The sequence below is a fragment of the Chiloscyllium plagiosum genome, chromosome 37 (assembly GCF_004010195.1).
Source record: "Chiloscyllium plagiosum isolate BGI_BamShark_2017 chromosome 37, ASM401019v2, whole genome shotgun sequence".
Classification (NCBI taxonomy): Eukaryota; Metazoa; Chordata; class Chondrichthyes; order Orectolobiformes; family Hemiscylliidae; genus Chiloscyllium; species Chiloscyllium plagiosum.
The window spans coordinates 20263020-20284537 of NC_057746.1; the positions used below are offsets into that span (position 1 = coordinate 20263020).

Genomic DNA, 21518 nt, shown 5'->3' on the forward strand with positions numbered 1-21518 from the left:
GGCAAACTCTACCCTCTCCCCCACTTTCATGTAAAATTATGTCCAGCTTGTTATTGTCTCTTCGGGTGGAATCTGCCAGTCTTTCATGTTCTGATGTACACGTGACTCTGGATCCATGCAGCTGATGTTCTTAACTGCCACTTGGGCTGTTAGGGATGGGTAATGAAGGCTGGTCCATCTAACAGTGTCATATCTGAGAATAAACTTTGTTCTTGACAGTGGCAATTCAAACCTGACTTCCCCATCTACGTTTTCTGTGGATGTTTTGTGTCAAAGGCCCAGCTGTGGTCTTGGGAAAATATCCCTGCCACTGTACGCTCACTCTCACACCCCTTCCCCATAACTTTTACCCAGTTGGTGATCATGCACCAGCGGTGGGAGTCATGCAGAGGTACCCAACACTGGAGAAAACCCACACACTGTGCTTGCTACCGTTGGCTAATGTGACTGGCACAAAGTACCAAAGCTGGGATCTTTATAAAAGATCAGTTTGACCTCATTTGGCATGTGTTATTCTGTCCCGTCACATTGAGGATTGATGTGAAAGTTTCATAGAGACATACAGCATGGAAAAACCCTTCAGTCCAACTTGTGCACATCAGCCAGATGTGCTAAACTGCTCCCAATTGCAAGCATTTGTCCCATATCCCTTTTAAACTCTTCCCAAGAGAGGTTGCAGAGGGGCTATTGAAGAATTTAAGGTGATTCACCTTTTGAGAAGAGATGGTTGAGAGGAGATTTAGTGGAGGTATTCCAAATCATGAAGAGGTTCTGAAAAGCACGTTTGGGGAGATACTGTTCCTGATGGTGGTCAGGTTGAGAACCAGAGGAGACCATTCAGTGAGTCTTGGTTGATCTAAATCCTGCCTCCACCTGTCCCACCTTTCTAAGTGTAGACTTGGCCAACTAAGCCCTGAACATATTTGGTGCCCCGGCCTCTGCTGCTCACAAAGAATTCCAGACGCTCATGACCCCCTTGAAATTTCTCTTCATCTCTGTCTCAACTGTGCCTCCCTGAAACTATATCCTCCGACAAGGGCAAACCTCCTCTCAGCACCTACCCTCCAAATCTTGTTTGATTTATCTTTAAAAGAAACATCCTATCCTGACTTGGAAATATATCATCCTTCCTTCACTATCACTGGATCAAAATTCTAAACTCCTTCCCACAACAGCAATTAACAAATCCCTCCTCTTCTTCCCCCCCCCCCCCAGGACAATTCACCACAGTCTTTTACAGGGAACCTATGGCTGGACAATGAATAATAACAATGACAGACACTGAGACTGAGAGATTCTGTGGTGTGTTCACGTGCTGGAAGGTTCTCTGCCCCCACAAAGCTGATTTTAAACAATGGCGAAAGTGGGCACTGCAGATGCTGGAGATCAGAGTCAAGATTAGTGTGCTACTGGAAAAGCACAGCAAGTCAGCCAGCATTTGAGGAGCAGGAAAATTGATGTTTTGGGCAAAAGCCCTTCATCGGTCGATTTCCCTGCTCCTCGGATGTTGCCTGACCTGCTGTGCTTTTCCAGCACCACTCTAATCATGTTTTTAAACAATGCTTTCTATTGACTTAATTTTTATGATTGACTGTCATTGTAAGTCATTGTGCATTTTTTTTTCCTTTCTTGAACCAGAATTATGGATTTGTGCATATGGACAACAAGGAAGCAGCAAAGGAGGCCATTGAGAACCTGCATCACTACAAGCTGCATGGGGTCGCCATCAATGTGGAAGCCAGCAAGAGCATGACCAAATCCTCCACCAAACTCCATGTGGGCAAAGTGAGCCCCAACTGCACCAGCCAGGAGCTGCAGGCGAAGTTTGAAGAGTATGGCACAGTCCTCGAGTGTGATATCATCAAAGATTATGCATTTGTGCACATGGAGAGGGGAGAGGATGCCATGGCGGCCATCAAGGGGCTGGACGGCACAGAGTTAAAAGGTGAAATTAATAGAATGCTGTGGTTCTAAACAGTTGGGATGAACCAATGTTTAAGTGCTCAGCCCTGCAGTTGATGGTGAAGGCAGGGGTGTTAGCATTTTGTGATGTCAATGACTTATATGATCAAAGTTTCTCATGCATAGACAACCTATATTCAGCCTTTTGATTATTATTGCTGCTACTTGGGATCTGATGTATTGGATCCAGCATCAGAAATAGCACCACAAAACCTTTTGCATCCACCTGTTTGGTTTAGCGCCCTATCCAAAATACTGCACTCTCTAGGGCTGCACTGGGAGGGTCAGGGAGCTTTTTATGCTTAATGTTTGGAGTTGAAATTGAAACTGTGGTTTTTAATTAGGATGCTAGAGAGCAGCCGACTAAGTCCCAAGTGGGTGAATATTGGATATGTTTAGTGGTTGGTCTGTTTCGGTGCAACGTCAGAATGAATGTTTCAAGTTTTTAAAAAGAAGTGGGGCTGTTGAATCCATGTTAAATATGCATGAGGTGTTGGCAATGTTTGTGGTTGGATTCTTTTGTTAAAAACAGGGGAGAAAAGTAATCTCCCTTATTTAACGAAGGATGTTAGTGCCTTAGGGAGATGTTCAGAGGAGGTTTACTAGATTGATCCCTGGACTGGGTTGGTGTCACATGAGGAAAACATTACACAGGCAATGCCATCTTTTTATATCTGGAAGGTGCAGTTCCTTAGCTTTGCATTGATGTCGCACCACAAATTGGTGCATTTGCAGTTGTTGGCATTGATAATGAACAGCCTTTAAAAGAACTGGTGCTGGAAGTTTAGTCATAACTAAACAGATTAGTTGCAAATCTAAAAAAGTAAAATGAAGAAAGGTGTTTGGGTTACTTTTAAGTTGCTGGACAGCAGAACCTTCGAGCTGTTTCACATGAAGTGGCTGTAGAGCTGATCGTTATATTTGTTTCATTTGGAGCCATAGAGATGTACAGCGTGGAAACAGACCCTTTGGTTCAACTCGTCTATGCCAACCAGATATCCCTAATTAATCTAGTCCCATTTGCCAGCACCCGGCCCATTTCCCTCCAAACCCTTCCTATTCATCTACACCTCCAGATGCCTTTTAAATGTTGTAATTGTCCTGGCCTCCATCACTTCCAAACAGGCAGTTTTGAATTGGCAGCTCATTCCAAACATGCACCACTCTTTGTGTGAAAAAGCTGCCCCTTAGATCCCTTTTTAAATGTTTCCCCTCTCACCCTAAACCTATACCCTCTAGTTCTTCCTCCCCCCACCCCAGGATAAACCTTGTCTGTTTACCCTGTACATTCCCCATATGATTTTATAATACTAAATGATTCACGTTTCCCCTCCTTTTGCAATGCAGTTGGTCAGCTCGCTTTAAATGCTTAAAGAGCAATGTGCTGACGAATCATCCAATTTCAATGCAGGCTTGCATACTGTACTGTTTGAATCATGCTGACCGATTCATAGGATGCTGATCTTATTGTATTAAGAAGTTGTTACACTGTACTGTCAGTCTTATTGCTCCTTTTGTATAGTTGTGATCTAACTGGTTATCATTGGGATTTGTATAGGGTACGTTACACAATGCATATTCATCACCAATGCATTCAAACTGTATACATATTCGGTGATGTTAGTACAGACTTGCCCAGCCACCCTTGGAGTTTGAGAGAGCATTTGGAGCTATGTAAAAATAATTTATCAATGGGATGTCAGCTGAGGTGTCTAGACAAAGGGTTTTTTGCACTGCAGACTATTTGTGAGAATTGAGTGAACAGATAGGACTTCACTTTACATCTTAGCTGAAGGACAACATCTCTGGCACTGCAGCACAGAAATAGTCTGTCTAGGTATTTCTGCTGGAGGAACTAGTTAGCCTTCTAACCCATTGAGAGTGTTATTCATAGGGACTATAGGTGCTTGGAGGCAGTAATGTAGGGAGCGCCATGTGTCTCAATACATTGTAGTATATTGTACTAGGGTATGTTGAATGATTTTCCCCTTCGTTTGCCCTGACCAAACCCAGCAAACAAATTGCTTCAGTGGGATTTTGGTTTCACAGCCAACAGCCATCTTCCACCCCATACACTAGCTTGAGCATTGGTGTGCTAATTAACTCTGGGTAAGCATTATTCCTGGCACCTGGTTACAAGTCTTTTGAAGTAGTTTGCCAGATATTGGATTTTATTTTTCCATTACATCCAATCTTGGAGTACGATCAATAGAAGCTTGGATTCCTCCTCTCTTTTTACAGGACCTTTCAAAATCCCCTATTATAAGGGAATGTTTTCACTTGGAGGATGAGACTGGGCAGTTAGTAAGGGGGAACAACAGAAATAGCAGGGAAACTAAATCAATATTTTGCTTCAGCTTTCACAATGGAGGACAGTAGTACCACCCAACTAGTAACAGCTAATGCAGAGGTTATCGACAGGGATGAACTTGGAGCATTCATCATCACTGGGGAGAAAGTACTGAGTAAACTATTGAGATTGAAGGCAGGCAAGTTCCCAGTGTCTGGCCTTCATCCAAGGACGTTAAAGGAAGTGGTAGCAGAGGTCGTGGCTTCGTTATTTATTACAATCTAAAATTGCATGGATTTGGGAAAAATGATAATGTAAAACTCTTATTCAAAAAGGCAGAGAGGCAGAAAGTAGGAAACTACACACCAGTGATGTTGGGAAATTGTTAGAATCCATTATTAAGGAAGCACTATCAGGACAGTTGAAAAGTCAAAATACAGTCCACCAGAGTCAGCGTGGTTTATGAGCACATCATGTTTGATCGGTTTCGTGGAGGTCTTTGAAAATGTAGCAAGCAATGTGGGTAATGGCAGTCATGTAGATGTAGTGTACATGGACTTCAAGAAGGCATTTGATAAGGTTGTGCACAAGGTAAGATCACGTGAGATTAGGGATAATTTGTTAGGGTTAGGTAGAGAATTGGCGAACCAATAGAAAGCAGAGAGTTAGACCAAATGGGTCTTTGTCTAGTCGGGTGCCAGAGAGTTCCCTCCTTGGGGCCCCAACTATTTACAATCCAATATCAATGTTTCGGATATGGGCCTAAAAAGTAATAAAGCCAAACTTGCAGGTGACACTGAAGTAACTGGGAAAGGAAGTTGCGATGAAGAAATACATTTACAAATGATATGAATAGTTGAGGTGAATGGGTCAAAATTTGGAAGATAAAGTTTAATGTAGATGAATGTGAGGTTATCTGTATTTTGGTAGGGGAGATAGACAGGCAATTTAGCTAAACAGAAAGAAACTTGCATGCTTTGGTGTAAAAGGGTTTTGGCTATCATTGTGCATGACACACAGAAAATTAGTGTGCAGGTAAAAAGGAAGGCAAATGGAATTTTGGCATTGTTGCTGAAGGAATAGAACATGAAAATAGGAAAGTATTTCTGCAAATGTTCAAAACATTCGTGAGGCTGCACCTGAAATATCGTGTGTAATTTTGGACTCCTTACTTGAGGGTTCTAGTTTTATTGGAGGTAGTTGAGAGGAGCCTCACTAGATTGATTCCAAAGGGGTGGTTCTTACAAAGAGAGATTGAGCAGTCTGCCTATAACCTCTGGAGTTTAGTATAATGAGAGGATATCTAATTGAGGTATGTAAGATGCTAAAGTGGATTGGCAAAGTAAATGTAGCAGTTGTTTTCTCTAGAATGAGAAATCATAGTTTTAGGAAAGGCACAGCTGATTGAAAATTGTTGAGGTGAAATCATTTCTCTCAAGGGGTTGAGTCTGTGGAATTCACTATGCCGGAGAGTGGTGGGACGTTGAGTAAACGTACAGATTTTTAATTAGTAACAGGTTGAAGGGTTATGCAGCGTGGGCAGGCAACTGGAGATGAGGCCAAGATGCAATCACTGGCAGAGCAGGCTCAAGGGACTGCATTGTGTAAGTCAGTTCTGCTGGAAAGCTGTAGTTCCATCTTCATGCAATCCCTTGCTACAAAAAAATTGCGTAATAGCATTGTTTAAACAATCAGGGTTGGAAAACAATCTTTTCTTTGTTCTCTCTTTTCCAGTAATTGTTATTTTTCTTAGTTTTAGTGTTGTTTGCTTTTAAAGAAAAGATTAATCACCCCCTCTGGTTCTTGTAGCAATGGCCTGCAATCATTGAAAAGGATATGTGCTTGAATCTCCTTGTTTTGCTTTATTAAAGGAAAACGGATTCATGTTGAACTGTCTAAGAGTCGGCTGCGGGTACAGCCTGGGATGGGTGAGAAGAACACCTGTTTCCGTTGTGGGAAAGATGGCCATTGGTCCAAAGAGTGCCCTGCAGATCGGCAGGAGATGGGCCTTGGCTTTGCTCATGACTACCTTGACCCGTACGCCATGCACCACCGTTATGGGGAGCAGCCCTTTTACGACAGCAGGTATGTCGACTACTATGAGAAGTATCGAGCTGGGGCATATGGAGCAGTGGGGACTCCGTACCCAGACCGCTGGGGCACCCCTATGGCTGGCTACGGCGCTTCCATGAGAGAACGCATGCCTAAAGCGTTGGAGGCATACAGCCAGAGCTCTATAAGCCAGCCACCGACCTATTACACCCGGGATCGGAGCCCACTGCGGCGGCCGACCGCATCGACCATCACCGACTATGCCACTGCCGCGACTGAGTATGCCGCTGCCGCAGCTGCAGCTGCTGCCACTAACTCCGACTATGGGGCAGCCACCTCCACTGCCGAGTATACTGCCAGTGACTACGCTGCTGCTGCTGCCAGCTACGCTGCTCAAGACTATGCCAGCGCTAACTACGCCACTGGCAACTATGCTGCTGCTACCACGACCGCTGACTACGCCAGTGCCAACTACAGTGCCAGTGACTACGCAGCCGCCGCTGCTGCCTATGCGTATGACTATGGACACACCATGAGCAACAGTGGTGCCTACTCTACAGCGGGTACAACAGCAGAGGCCTACGCAGACCATTCTCAATACTCCGCTTATTAGTCACAAGGTGAGTGGATCCTTTTTTAAGATCACTATAATTTGGCTGCACGTTCCGGAACTCTTTGGGCAGCTTGTCAATGCTGTGAATTGGCCCCACCTCTGTGTTTTAACTTGTTGGCGTAAGGTTCCAGTTCCGTGAGTGGCGGTGTAGTGTGTCTGAGCGGGTCCTTGGAGCGCCGTTCCTGGTTTTGTGTGCGTGCGCGCGTGTTTCTTTTTACCTCCTTTTTTTTTTGTTAATTTTCTCGTTTCTGAAGTGCTTCTGTTGTTTTTGCTCTGTTGAGAATGGTGGCTCGCGCGGTGTTGGTGCCTGCTTTCTCGTTCTCAGGTCCTTGCCATGCACCAATGGGTCTCTTCCTTCCGCTGCCTACCAGACTAGGAGGGAGAGGAGAGGCGAGCAGGTGGGGGGTGGATGGAAGCTTTTCCTCCCCCCACACACGTCTACACTGTTGGATCGTGCTCTTCCTTTGTGACAGCGTGCCTGTACGCACAGCACCTCCCATCGGCCTGGCATCGGTTCCGATTTCTTCCCCGGGTAAATTTGCGTCCTGTTCGGTAGGTTGATGCCTTCCGTCTTCGAAGAAAGACCGGCTTTCTCGCCGTTTGTCGTCCGTCGGCTACGCGGCCTGTGACTGCGTCGCGGGGGCGAGTTCTCGGTCCGGTTTGAGCGACGTGCCGCCGATCTGGTTTGAGTGGGACCACTTCTGGAACATAGTGAGATCTCCGGCCGCTGCCAGGATTGGGGGTGGGGTGGGCATGTGGGGTGAAACAAGTGGGTCTGTTTCTCCTGAGGCAGAGGCTGATAACGCCGGAAGTGCACATCAGCTTGATTGGCATCTCTGTTTAAAGAGAAAGGCAGGTTCACGCTGTGATCCGGGATTTCACATCTCTGACGGAGGTTTCCACGGTGAACAAACCTGTCTTTTCCTCATTTCCAGATGCTGGCTTGGCCTGCTGTGTATTTCCCAAGTTTTTGTTGGTTTCATTTGCAGTTCTAGTGCATGCAAGGTGGCTGTAGTATTTAGTTCCATGCCTATCCTGACAAAGCTTTTGAGTTAGTTTTTTCTCCCCTCTCCTCCTTCCGTCCAACCCTCTACTCATTCCTAAAAGTTCTGATGGGTGTGTCACTTGCAACCTTTTGAGAATGCCCTCAATTCGGTCCACATTCTTATTCCTTCCCCTTCCTATATTCCATCAGACATAGGGGCAGAAGTTAGGCCTTTCGATTATGGCTGTTAAGTTTCCCAGTCCCATTCTCCTGCCTTCTCCCCGTAACCCTTGATCCCCTTGATATCAAGAAACTATCTTTCTCAGTCTTAACTATCCTCAGTGAGCTGGCCTCCGCAGCCTTCTGTGGCAGTCAGTTTCACAGATTCTCCACTCTCTGGCTGAAGAAGTTTCTCCTTCTCTCCATTCGAAAAGGCCTTCCCTTTACTTGAAGGCTGTGCCCTGTGGTCCTAGTCTTTCCTACCAATGGAAACATCTTCCCAACGTCCACTCTGTTCTGACCATTCAGTATTCTCTGTTTCAATTCGATTTCTCCCCCCCCCCCCCCATCCTTTTAAACCCCATCGAGTGTAGACCCAGAGTCTTCATATGTTAAGCTTTTCATTCCTGGGCCCATTCTCACGAACCTCATCTGAACACTGTCTAGGGCCAGTACGTCCTTCCTGAGATATGGGGCCCAAAACCGCGCACAGTATTCCAAAATTCCCTTTTGAAAGTCACAACTGAATTTGCATTAGTCATTCTTTCAGGAAATAAAAAACCTCACAACTGCCCCATGTTTTGTTTTCCTTCTGTCCCACTTGCCTTGAATTGAGATTTTGTGGTGTGTATCTTCATGTCATAGATCTCAGAAGCTTGATGCTCTGATAAATGGGAAGTAGGTAAGTCCAGGTAAGGTGGGAGTAGCAGCTCAGCTCTGAATACTGGTTGGTGTGACTGATCCAGGGATCAGCAGAGGGCATCCTTACATTCAAGTGAGCTGACTTGGAATCTTGCCATCCACACGCAGCAGCTCTGAACTATTTGACCTGCTGCAGTCTTTGGTTTCCTTCTAGCCTATGAAAACCAGGCTGAACTCTTGTGTGGCAGAGGACAACTGGCTATGTTCTGAGGTCACCCCTCAGTCCCCTCTCCAATCTGAATCTTTAAGGTGCCGGGCATGGCTGTTTAGCCACAAGTGGTTGGTTGACTGATCATTGTTATGCTGACTTTTTAAATGTTATCACTCCTCATGCCATTCTCTCTTCTGTTAGCACGCAGTTGCATTGGTTCTGCCTCTTGTGTGTTAGTTTGACTGTTTTATGAATGAGCCAGAATATTTATGCATAGTTGGCGCTCTTTGTTTACTGCCCCTAAGGTTTTATCTTCTCTCCTGAAGATACTCAGTCCTATTTGAGTACACATTTGCTGGTACTTTTCAGTGACCTATTTCCTGTGACTGCCTGGGGAGTATTTTTTTTATTTGGTGTGCTCCTTCCCCATTGGTGCAACTCCTGGAGGGAGCTTTCGCTGATGAGGCCAATTCCATCCAGACTACCAGTGGGGGGGGGGGCGGGGTCTGTCCTTGCCCAGGGTACGTTTCCCAGGTCTGACCCAGCATGACTGAAATCGAGAACGGTTTCTGTGCCACTGAGGCACTGCAGTGCACCCGTCTGCGCCCAGTAAGCTTTCACACTCAGCCAGCAGTGGGGTGGCCCCACAGTCCTTGTTTTCCCTCTTTAGTTAGAAAGGGGCTTTGTCCACCAGGTTTGTTGTTTATACTGCACAAGCTGATAACACTAAGGCAAGTGGTGCAGTTGTGTGTGAGTGGACTTTTCGTACTGCAGGCTGAGCCTGTTGCATGTGCCAGAAGGTGGTGTTATTGGGGTTTTTTTTGGTTTCTGCCCCTTTTGTATAGCTGCCCATGGAGGGAAGGTGTGTTGTGTGCACAGCTGAGATTTATAGGCTTTTGTTTTAAGTATTTACCATAAACTTTTTAGATGGTCTGGTTTATCTGCTTTTGCTGGCCACACTCTGCAATGTACTTTGTGCTCCACAAACCTATTATGTTGTGGGAGGGCTGCAGAGTGCAAACAGATACTCGTACATTTCCCATCGCATATCTCCCCTCACCCCCTCTCCTCTCGTCATCCTTTGTGCTTCTGATACTAATCCCAAATTAACCACCATTTGAGGCCTCTCTTGAGGCAAACTGTCATCAAAGCATTTTGGAAAGTATCCTGGGAGCCCTGCTCCCTTCAGCCTGCTTCGTGATGCAGCCGGAGGGGAAAGGCGTGGACTGAAACAGAGGCCAGGAGCAAGCGATCTCTATCAGTGTCACCACGGCCAGTTGCATCACAGAATGCTTTGGCCAGTATTAACAGGACAAATGACGAGCGTCATGACATTTCATGTCTGACAGTCTTGCTAGCAATTTTGTTCTTTTTTGAGAAAAGCCACTGTGAAGCTCGCGGAGATTGTAGGTTTGTTGAATGAACTGAAATGCTGTGTCATCTCCCCTCCTCTTTAACAGTTTTGTGCCTGTTGGAAACCCAGCTCCTGTACCCCACCAGCGGAGCCAGTGGAAAATAGCAACTCTCAGACTAGCTTCAGGTTACATTTTGTGGTAACTGGCGCAGCACCTGTTTCTCTTGTCCGTTTTATTTTGGTTTTTTTTTTCTGTTGGAATTTTCTATTTTTTTAAACCTAAGCCCCCACCCCATCCACCTCACCCCCACCCCCACCCGCAGCCATTAAACCGTTCCTCCCTCCCTCCCTCCCTCCCTCACTGAACTCTCTCAGGGATGAGGTTCCAATAGGTGCCCCCTTCCCGAGTGATACTTTTCCTTTTTTTTTGTTTTCCGTTCAGCGGCTGTCGGCAGCGCAGAGCGACGCGGCGCGGACCAAGTGCGTGACCTCTCGATAGACGCGTACGTACACGCGCGGGCACACGCACGCTTCTCCCCACCCCACCACCCTGCTCTCCCTTCCTCCCCAGGTTGTCAGGGGAGGTGGGGGTGGGGGTGCCTGTTATGGCGGAGAGGCGCCAGGCACCGCGAAGGTATGAAGGTATCCCAGGGTGCACTGACAACGCGGCGGCCAATTTTAACATCCTGCTCTTGTCCCCTTCCCAGTCTCCAATTTCGCCATCGGCTGAGGCTCAAGAGGGAGAGAGAGAGAAAGAGAGGGAGACGGAAGTGCAGAATGTTAGCCACACCACCGAAAACAGAAATTTAAACTGACTGCTGCGTGGTGACGTGTGTAAGAATCTGATCGCAATCTAAGAAGGACTCCAGTGGGAGGCTGTCACCTTGTCAGCTCCGGGAGATGGGTGTTCCCATTTGCTGTGCACTTCCATGTTCCCTCTAACATGGTCGAACTTGTACGTTTAACAAGGGCAAATCTCAAATCAGAGTTTAACAAGGAGCTGCTGGTAGAGTTGCTGTCAGAGGGTGACCAAAAGTTTGGTCCCAGAGCTTCGTTTTTAAGAGTGGACCTTTTTTCAAAGGAGGGTGGGAGGGAGGAGAACTCGTGAGCTCAGGCTCCAGAATGGCAAGAACAGCGCAGTTATGGGCTACTGGCAACGGCGAGTGCGCAGGAGACCAAAACTCAGGAAGCGCTGAGATCCTGAAGCTCACAGGACTGGAAGTGGTTAGAGAGAACAGAAGAGCAAAAACCCTTGAAGGATTTGAGCACAGGCATGGAAGTCTTTGTAGTCTGAGGCATTGCTGGAATGGGAGCTGATCTAGGTTAGCAAGCACGGGTGACACAGATTGGTCCACATCGGGCATGTTTTCAGCGAACTGGAATTTAGAGGGTGGGATTGTCAGCCAGGAGGATGTTGGTTGCAGGTGTGTTTTTGGTCATAACAAAGACATCCTCTGTTGTCCGTGAACCTGACCAATGAGTGTGTTTGTCATGTATTGAGTCAGATTTGATACGCCAGTCCTGTCTCTCTCTGAGCTGTCATTGGTTAAATGATCAGAAGCAGGAAACCAAAACCCTTCCTTCATCTTAATAACCTGTGGCAGACAGTTGTAACCTTGTTTTCCCCCACACCAAAATGTAGCTCCCCTGTCTGGATGGTAACTGAACCTGGGTTACTACTCTGCTTGGCTCCACTGTACCATGCTGAGGTGCTAGACTCCAAAAACTGTACAGGCAGAGGTGGAGCAGGCAAGGCAGTGAAACTTTGAAGAAATCCAAATCAATTTTTCTATCATCTTTTCTTTCCCTTCTGCTTTGTTTCTCTATGCCGTCACCCTTCTCCCCCCTCCCTTCCCACTCCTCTTCCAGGTGTCATACTTTTTTTTTAAAAAAGAAAAGAAAAATCAGTCAAAGTATTAGAAGTGGCCATGACTGTTGCCTGAGTCGCTCGCTTTTGCGAGTTGTGTGTACGTACTACTCCAGTGGTGAGCAGCGGGTCTTTGAACAGTCTGTGATGTGCTTCCTTTTGCAGGTTTGGTAATACCCGTTGACGAGAACCGCGGTTTCCCTTGGTACACACACAAACTCGGGTCGTACGTTGTGCGGATTACACTCACCGTCGGGATTTAGCGCGGAGGACACCAGGGGAAAATGCTATCTGTATACCTAAATATTGATGGTTCTCTCTTTTTTTTTAAACTAAAGAAGGAAGGAAATAGCTGCAAAAACTTGTCTTTTTTCTCAAGATCTGTGACCATTGTTTTTTTTGCCTTTTTTTTGAAAGTTCTGTACGTTGCAATTTTTTTCCAAAGGAAGAGAATAAAAATCTTTTGGTTTGATGTTACTTGTAACTGTGTTTTGTAATGGGTGAACTCTCTCTGACGTGAAGTTGTCCTCTAGTTTAAAGTGGATTGTGGCCGTAATATAGCCGCCCTTGTAGTACCCTGCAATAAATGATCAGTATTGGACCTGATGCTGAGTTTGTGTACAGTGTTTTTCACTGCCAGTCTCATTTTGGAGGAGGGCGCACAGCGGTTTGCCAATTGTCGGAAAACCCATCCGGTTCACTTAGGGAAGGAAATGGCCATCCCTACCTGGTCGGGCCTACGTGTGACTCCAGACTCACAGCGATGTGATTGACTCTTAACTGGGGCAATAAATGCTGGTCCAGCAAGTGACGCCATCATCCTGTTTTACAAGAAATTGTAAAAAAAAATGTTTCAGCAGAAAAAGGTGTCATTGTCTTCCTGATGTGAAGGTGGTAAGCAATGATTGAACCCTATAATCTAGAACCATGGCTGTACTGTGGTAATTGGCACAATTTAAATTGAGTGAATGAAATGTGGAATTGAACCATAGTTTCACAAGGACCATGAAACGATCATGCATTGTGAAAATCCTGTAACGACCTCTTTCAGGAGATGATCTACTTCTAACTTTAAGGCATTATATCTTTCTTCTGAATTTCTTTCTCCTCACCCTTCTAAAGGAATAGTCTTTAAGCAACCTTCAAATCCTGTAATCTTCCTAAATAATCGCCTCAGTTATATGGTTACTGAATCTTCTGCACTTGTGGAGGGATGAGTAATGACGTAGATTAACCTGTGTGAGAGATGTACCTAGGACAGTATGGTGGCTCATTGGGGGTTAGCACTGCTGCCTCTCAGTGTCACTGACCCAGATTTGATTCTACCCTTGGGTGGCTGTCTATGTGTAGTTTGTACCTTCTCCCCTTGTCTGTGTGGATTTCTGCCAGGTGCTCCAATTTCCTCCCAGAGTCCAAAGATGTGCAATTTAGGTGTATTGGCCATGCTAAGTTGCTCTGTAGTGTCCGGGGATGGGTAGGTCAGGTGTGTTAGCCACGGGGTTGGGTCTGAGTCTGAGTGGGATGCTCTTTGCAAGGTCAGTGTGGACTCGTTGGGCCGAGTGGCCTGTTTGTACACTGTATGGATTGTGTGCTGAGCTCAGTCTCCTGTCTCAGGAGAGGTGAATGAGCTTTGGCAGTTAAGGATAAGTGGAGCTTCTCATCCCAACATAAACTTGGGGATCAGAGGCAGCGATAATATCACCAGTTTATTTGAATACTGGAGCAGTTGGTGACCGGGAGGATGACCTTTTTTTTCCCCTGAGTTACTCGTGCAGTACCAGCACCACCACCAGAAGCAAAGGAAATTTAACGTGAAGGAGCATGAACACACCCGACTGCAAAATGTAGGGTGGTATCTGAAGGCCATTTATTTGGCAGAAAGGGAGTAAAAACAATAGGTGGCACCTTGGGTAATCATGTTCACATACTAATCAAATGGATGGAGCGTGTTTATGCAGAAGCATCTTTTAAGGGAGTGCTAAGTTATAAAGAGTTTCAGACAAACTTCTGCTCCTTGTTTTGACTAACAGAGACATATAACAGAAAAACAGACCTTTTAGCCCAGGTTCCCTAAACTAGTCCCACTTCCCTGCATTTGATTAGATTAGATTACTTTTAGATTAGATTACTTACAGTGTGGAAACAGGCCCTTCGGCCCAACAAGTCCACACCGACCCGCCGAAGCGTAACCCACCCAGACCCATTCTCCTACATTTACACCTACACCTAACACTACGGGCAATTTAGCATGGCCAATTCACCTAACCCCTGCACATTTTTTTGGATTGTGGGAGGAAACCGGAGCACCCGGAGGAAACCCACGCAGACACGGGGAGAATGTGCAAACTCCACACAGAGTCGCCTGAGGCGGATTTGGTCTGTTGTCTCTAAACCTTCCCTGTTCGTATACCTATGCAAATATATTTTATATGTTGTAATCATACCTGCTACCACTACTTGCTCTGGGCAGCTCATTCCATACATGCACATGCTCTCTGTGGAAAATCTTACTCCTGGTCCCTTTTATATAATTTCCCACTCACCTTTAAACCCTCTAGTTTTGGACTCGGCTACCCTGGGGAAAAGACTTTGGCTATTCGTTTTATCCACACCCTTAATGATTTTATAAATCATTATGTAAGGTCACTCCTCAGCCTCCTATGCTCCAGGGGAAAAAGTCCCAGCCTCTCTTAATAACTAAAACTCTCCAGTCTCAGTAACATCCTTGTAAATGTTTTTTTTTGCAGCCTTTTCAATTTGATATCTTTCCTACAGCAGGGTGACCAAAACTGTATGCTGTACTCCAAATATGGTGTTGCCAATGTCTTCTGCTGCATTTAAATGACATCCTAACTCATGTACTCAGTGCTCTGACCGATGATGGTAAGCATGCCTGCTTTGCTACCTTGTCTACCTGTGACACCACTTCCAAGGAACTGTGCACCTACACCCCTCGGTGTCTTGTCTTATAATACTCCCAAGGGCCTTACCGTAAACTGTCAGTCCTGCCCTGCTTAGTCTTACCAAAATGAACATGCTCAAGTTAAAATTTGCTGTGCCACTATTAATACTGAATGTAATGAGTAACTTAATCATTTTGATTAATAGAGTAAGAGTAATGCGTCTAAGAATACCAAATTTTGCATAGTAGTATTAGCTATCTCCCCCGCAGCCGGGTGGCAAAGACTCAGGAGATAGGGAGGATTCAGGCATGTGGCAGACTTTATTCTTGTTCAAGCAACAACCAGTCAATGCAGGGAGAAGGCCAAATATCTTCCCCAAATCTGGTCCTGATATGAGAACCCAGTTGTTCTCAAACTTCAGCTCAGATTGGAAGAGACATCAATGATGCTCTGACTTTTTTACAATGAAATACAGCATTTTTATACATTGTGTTGTTATAATAATCACATACAACGTGGTCACTGTCATTCCCCTTATTCCGTACACCAATCCTGTGAAACGCCTAATCAATGATGGGCATTCCTATGGACAGCCCCAGGTTCCTGTGAATCCCATCGTGTTTAACAGACATTGTAACTTTCAATGCATCCTACTAATTATCATTCCAAAATTACTGGTTATGTTCCTTTGGACCTGTCCCAGACTTGCTCATGTCTACGGACTGATTGAATTCTGTTATTCGTTGTATTCCATGCACCATTAGCGAGCATCCAGGTCTGTGTGCTATCTCTATCAAATTCTGTTATACCTCTCATATTATCCACTCTCCCAAAATACAACAGACAGTTGGTTCTAACTAACTGCTGAGAGATTTGTAGTGTTCATTCATATTATAAGGTTAGTTATGTAAACTTTTACAGCTACTTCCAATGGTTAGCATTTTTTAACTAAGTTGTGATCAATCTATTTTTTTCAGGATGTGCCAGGCATTTTTTTTTAAAAAGATAAGGAAAGTATTATCTGAGACTGAATTAACTTGCACACCTATGTTTGAATGTTTTCCCTGTAATGCTTCTATTATATTTTTGTTATATATGTGTATCTGTGATTACATTAAAATCTTTGTGACTATCTGATGAATCTTTAACTAGAACCTATTTCTTAATATTGTGAATAACTTCAAAGAAACAACTGTTTACGACAAAATAACTTTACCTGTCCTTCACAGCTGTATGATGAGTTAGGCTGAATGAGATTTACGCTCCTTTTTCAAAGTGGTGCTGTTTGCCTAATCGGACAAAATCCTTTCATTAATGAGGCTGGAATCAACCACTTGTAGTTTAAAAAACTTGTGTCTATCCTTAGACATCCTTTTATCAAACTGTCTTGGATGGCTGTTTGTGGTAGGCCTCCGGTTCACAGGTACATCTGTGTTTCACTTAATGTTGGAGCAGGCTGTTTAATTCTGTTTAAGCCTTGTCGGCCATTTTGTGTCTTTCAAATATGGGCAACCCTTACACCATCAAATATTGTAAACTGTCCAATAAAATATTGTAAACCCAACGCTGAAGCAAGGTGCAATCATATTGTGATAAGGACACAGTTGGAGACAAGTTGGGGTGCTGGAAAGAGATGAATAAAGAGACTACCGGCAATGTTGAACTTTTGTGAACCTTGTGACCTACTAATATCAAATTGGCTGGAAAAATGATGACACAAACTGATGTTCAAAATCCGCAGAGTGGCAACAACCAGCTTTTGTTCGGATTACTTTGGTTAGACAAGCACGTTGTTATTCTTTGAGCAGAAATTTGTTAACAACAGCTAAGAAATGAGTATAGATGTGTTGCTCGGATGGTTGATTCTCCAAAGGACAGGAATACTGTCTACAATGACCTCAATTGGGCTATGAAACTGTGGCAAATTTACAAGCTCAAAACCACAAGTTGTCATTAACAAGTACGAGAGTCTATAATGGAGGAAGGCACAACATAATAAGTGGACCAGTGAAGGAATTTTGGGCTGTAAGTGGAATTAAAGTAGGTAATACTGATTCTTGCCTCCTGTAAACTACCAAGTTAATCACTTGTTGGCAACAAAATAACTTAGTCCATTATATCGGTTTGTATCTCAAAGCATTCAATTTAAAATCTCAAAATATATGCATCAAGATATAAGAACGAGGAGCAGGATTAGGCCATCTGGTCCCACTAGCCTGGTCAGCCATTCAATAAGATCACGGCTAAACTTTTCGTGGACTCCGCTCCCCTTACCCCCCTCACTCACCACATCCCTCGATTCCTTTACTGTTCAGAAATTTTTCTATCTTAGCTTTAGTTGCATTCAATGAGGAAGTCCCAACTATTTCACTGGGCAGGGAATTCCATAGATTCACAAACCTCGGGGAAGAAGTTCCTTCTCACTTTGGTCGGAAATCTGCTTCCCCCTAATTTTGAGGCTAAGCCCTCGTGTCCTAGTTTCACCCATGAGTGAAGACATCCTACTTTTATGTTATCCTACTCCCTTCATAATTGTATATGTTTCTATAAGATCCCCCATCCCCCATTCTTCTGAATTCCAATGAATATAATTCCACTCTACTCGGTCTCTCCTCATAAGCCAACCCCCTCAACTCCGGAATCAACCTAGTGAACCCCCTCTGCGCACTCTCTAGTGCCAAGACAACTTTCTCAAGTAAGGAGGCCAAACTTGCACACATTACTCTAGATGTGGCCTGACCAGCATGCTGTGTAGCTGCAACATGCCCCCCCCCCCACTATTTAAACTCAATCCCTTCAGCAATGAGAGACATGCACCCGCAGACCAACACACAAGGACACCCAGATCCCTCTGCACAGCAACATGCTGCAATTTTTTACCATTCAAGTAATAGTCCTTTTTACTGTTGTTCATACCAAAATGGACAACTTTGCATTCATTAACATTGTACTCCATTTGCCAGAGCTTTGCTCACTCACTTAAACTACCTACGTCCCTCTGTAAATTTTCATAGTCCCCTGCACATTTTGCTCTGTATCATCTGCAAACTTTGACACACTACACATGGTCCCCAACTCCAAATCATCTATGTAAATTGTGCATAATTGCAGTACCAACACTGATCCGTGAGGCACACCACTAGCTACTGATTGCCAACCAGAAAAGCACTTATTTACCCCCACTCTCTGCATCCTATTAATTAACCAATCCTCTAATGATGCTAAACACATTGCCCGTAACGCCTTCCATCTTTATCTTGTGCCTTTTCTAAGGCATCTTGTTGAATGCCTTTTGGAAATCGAGATACGTGACATCTACTGGGTCTCCGTTATCCACCCTGCTTGGAATGTCTTCATCAAATTCCAGGAGATTAGTTAAGCATGACCTGCCTTTCATGAACCCATGCTGTATCTGCCCAATGGGACAATTTCTATCTAGATGTCTTGCTATTTCTTCCTTGATAAGAGATTCAAGCATTTTCTCCACTACAGAAGTTAAGCTTCTGTAATTGCCCACCTTCTGTCCCCTCTTTAAACAGTGGTGTCACATTTGCAGTTTTCCAATCTGTTGGAACTGCCCCAAGTCCCAACAAATTTTAGAAAATTACTGCAAGTGCATTTGCTCTTTCTTTTGGTACCCTGGGATGTAATCCGTCTGGGCTAGGTGACTTGTCTACATTGGCTCCATTAGTTTGCCAAACACTACCCCTTTCATGATCATGATTGTTCCCAGGTACTCACTTACCTTCGTCTCCTGGTCAATTTCATTACCGAGACATCTCAGTATTCCCTCGTTCTCATCCTTTTGGCAAGGGTAAGGACGCATGATTTGTCTTTTTTCAAGTGCTTAAGGAATAAAACGGATCATGGTTTATGTCAAGAATTTCCAAAATGGGGATTGGGGTCAGAAACTGAAATGTTGGGGTCACAGGATCCAGGGCAGCAATGGGCTGCAATGGAGCTCTGAGTCATAGCTACTTCTGCTGTGACAGACAGACCCCCTTCGCTCACACTCTCATAGGTTACCACCACCACTGTAGACTCTGCTCCACAATCCTCCAGCTCACAGGTCCCACAGATCCATAACAACAATTTGCAAGCCTTGAAGTGGAATCACACTGGGGTAATGTTTGGGAAACCCTGGTTTACACCAGTAAAAGTAGATATTGGATGCATACGGTCCAAATTGCATTGTCTACAAACTTCCTTTGGGGTGTAACCTAAATTGCAATCCATCCTCTACAACGTAATGGTCTCTGATATCCTTGTTACAACATTCAGAACATACGGCTTTATGTATTTACCTTGTCTCATGTTGCTAGACAATTGCAGAATTTATTTTCTTGCAAAAATATATTTTGTTCATTAAAAAAAAATCTTTCTCTACACTAAAGCAGTTTCTTTTCATTTGTGACATGTAGGCATCACTGGTCAAGCCAGCATTTATTATCCAGAGGGCAGTTCAGTGTCAACCACATTGCTCTGGGTCTGAAGTCACATGAGGACCTGCCATGGTAGGATTTGAACCAGGTTCACCCAGAACATTACCAGGGTCTCTAGATTCCTAGACTAGTGATAAAACCACAAGGTCATCACCTCCCCAGACCCAATTTATATACAAAGAACATTGGAATTTGACATTGCTTGCAAATGCAAAACCAAAGACATTTCTTACTCACGCGGGACATTTTACGTACATTAACGCAATGAGAGGGTCTGGTAACTGAACAGACCCTTGTAATGTTTTGACAGGAAGACCCCAGCCAGTGGTCTTTCCCCACTGTCCCTTGGCAGCAGCTGCCCCAGGCTTTAGTGCATTCCTCAGCACCCAGTCCTGGACCTTGGAATGTGCCAGTCTGCAACACTCGCTCGGGGTCAACTCCTTGCTCTGGAAGATCGACGGGTTTCAGGCAGGCCAAAGAGCGTCTTTCACCGAGGTACCGGTCCTCCAGGTGCAGTTTGAATGTGTGTCCCAGGGAACAGACCATAAAGCACAGAGTCCCACATCATGGATCTGCTCAGGACGAACCTCAACGACATCTCTCTCTCTCTCTGCACCTTCTTTGTTAAAAGCACATTCCAGACTGAAATATATATCAATCTCTGTGCGGTGACGCACAGGAAGGATCCGACAGGCAGTGCCCTTCTCACCACCAGCTGAGCGATGTCTTGGTGCCTGTTGGAAAGTTCTGGTGATGAGGCATTCTTTTGAATGACTTTGACAGTGTTCTGAGGGAACCAGGCGACAGGATCCACCCTCTCCTTATCCTTCAGGGTCTTGAAGGCGTTAAATGCTGACCACTTCCTGATAGACCTGTGATCAAAGGTGTTCCTCTTTGCCAATTTCTCCACGAAGGACAGGTGATATAGAACGGTCCGACTACTCGGAATGTTCTGCCCAAGCAAGGCCAGGCCCATCCTTCCCAATCCCAGGGACAGGTAGAACCTCAGTATGTAGTGACACTTGGTGTTTGTGTACCAGGGATCCACACACAGCTTGATGCAGCCGCCCACAAAGGTGGCCATCGGTGAGGGTAATGTTGGGTACATCTTTTTCCCCCTTTATTCCAGAGCTTACAGGAGATTGGACTGTGCAAACCCAACATGACTGGTCTGAAGACGTGCCAAGTTTTCTGTATGGGGATAAAGGAGTGGGGAGATATCTCTCCCAGCACATGCTTTGATCTACTGCTGGTTGGCTGTCAATCTAACAGAAGCTAAAAGTTCACTATTATAGCGACGGATTTCATAAGCAACTGAACTTCAGTGCTAAGCTAAAGCAGCTTTGAAATGACACCAGGTTTTCTCTTACCCTCATTAGTTCATCACTGAGAGAGGGTTTATGCTTTCTTATCCAGCGTATTTGATTTAATTTGGTGTTTCATATTTAAATTTCACCTATTTCCCTTCCCTTACTCTCTTTGTAGTCCTTCATATAACCTAACCTTTGGTCATGACTACTATTTATTTTGGTCACTTTGCCCCCCCGAAGCACTTTTAGCCATTCTATATAAGTTGTTGGTTTTTCTCCATTGATTATTTCCATTTAAATACCAATATTTCTGGCTACAAAAGTCTAACTTAGTCAGGAGATTGAACCTGGGCCATTTAACGTGTGATTTTTATAAATGCGCAAGATTATTGAATTGGTGTATGTAGAACATTTAATCCCAACTCCCTCCGTACAGTCAGTAAGTTTACAGATGACACCAAAATTGGAGGTGTAGTGGACAGCGAAGAGGGTTACCTCAGATTACACCAGGATCCGGACCAGATGGGCCAATGGGCTGAGAAGTGGCAGATGGAGTTTAATTCAGATAAATGCGAGGTGCTGCATTTTGGGAAAGCAAATCTTAGCAGGACTTATACACTTAATGGTAAGGTCCCAGGGAGTGTTGCTGAACAAAGAGACCTTGGAGT

The 21518-nt window shown here is 44.8% G+C and overlaps 1 protein-coding gene across 6 annotated transcripts in view; it reads left to right on the forward strand.

Moving 5' to 3' along the window:
- LOC122541351 (RNA-binding protein 4B-like) overlaps nt 1-16235 on the forward strand; it is a 20247-nt gene extending 4012 nt beyond the window's left edge. The window contains exons 2-6 of one of the 6 annotated variants that reach the window (XR_006309575.1): nt 1639-1945; nt 6124-6924; nt 10435-10831; nt 11036-11162; nt 12361-12801. Coding sequence is in view for 2 of the 6 variants with exons in the window: in XM_043678045.1 (XP_043533980.1) it covers nt 1639-1945; nt 6124-6917 (1101 nt within the window). In the remaining 4 variants the exon portion in view is untranslated. Of the gene's footprint in view, nt 1-1638; nt 1946-6123; nt 6925-10434; nt 11163-12360; nt 12802-14970 lie in introns of those variants that run through there. The other 5 variants (XR_006309576.1, XR_006309573.1, XR_006309574.1 and 2 more) reach the window with 5 other exon arrangements.
- The last annotated feature ends 5283 nt before the right edge of the window (nt 16236-21518 follow it).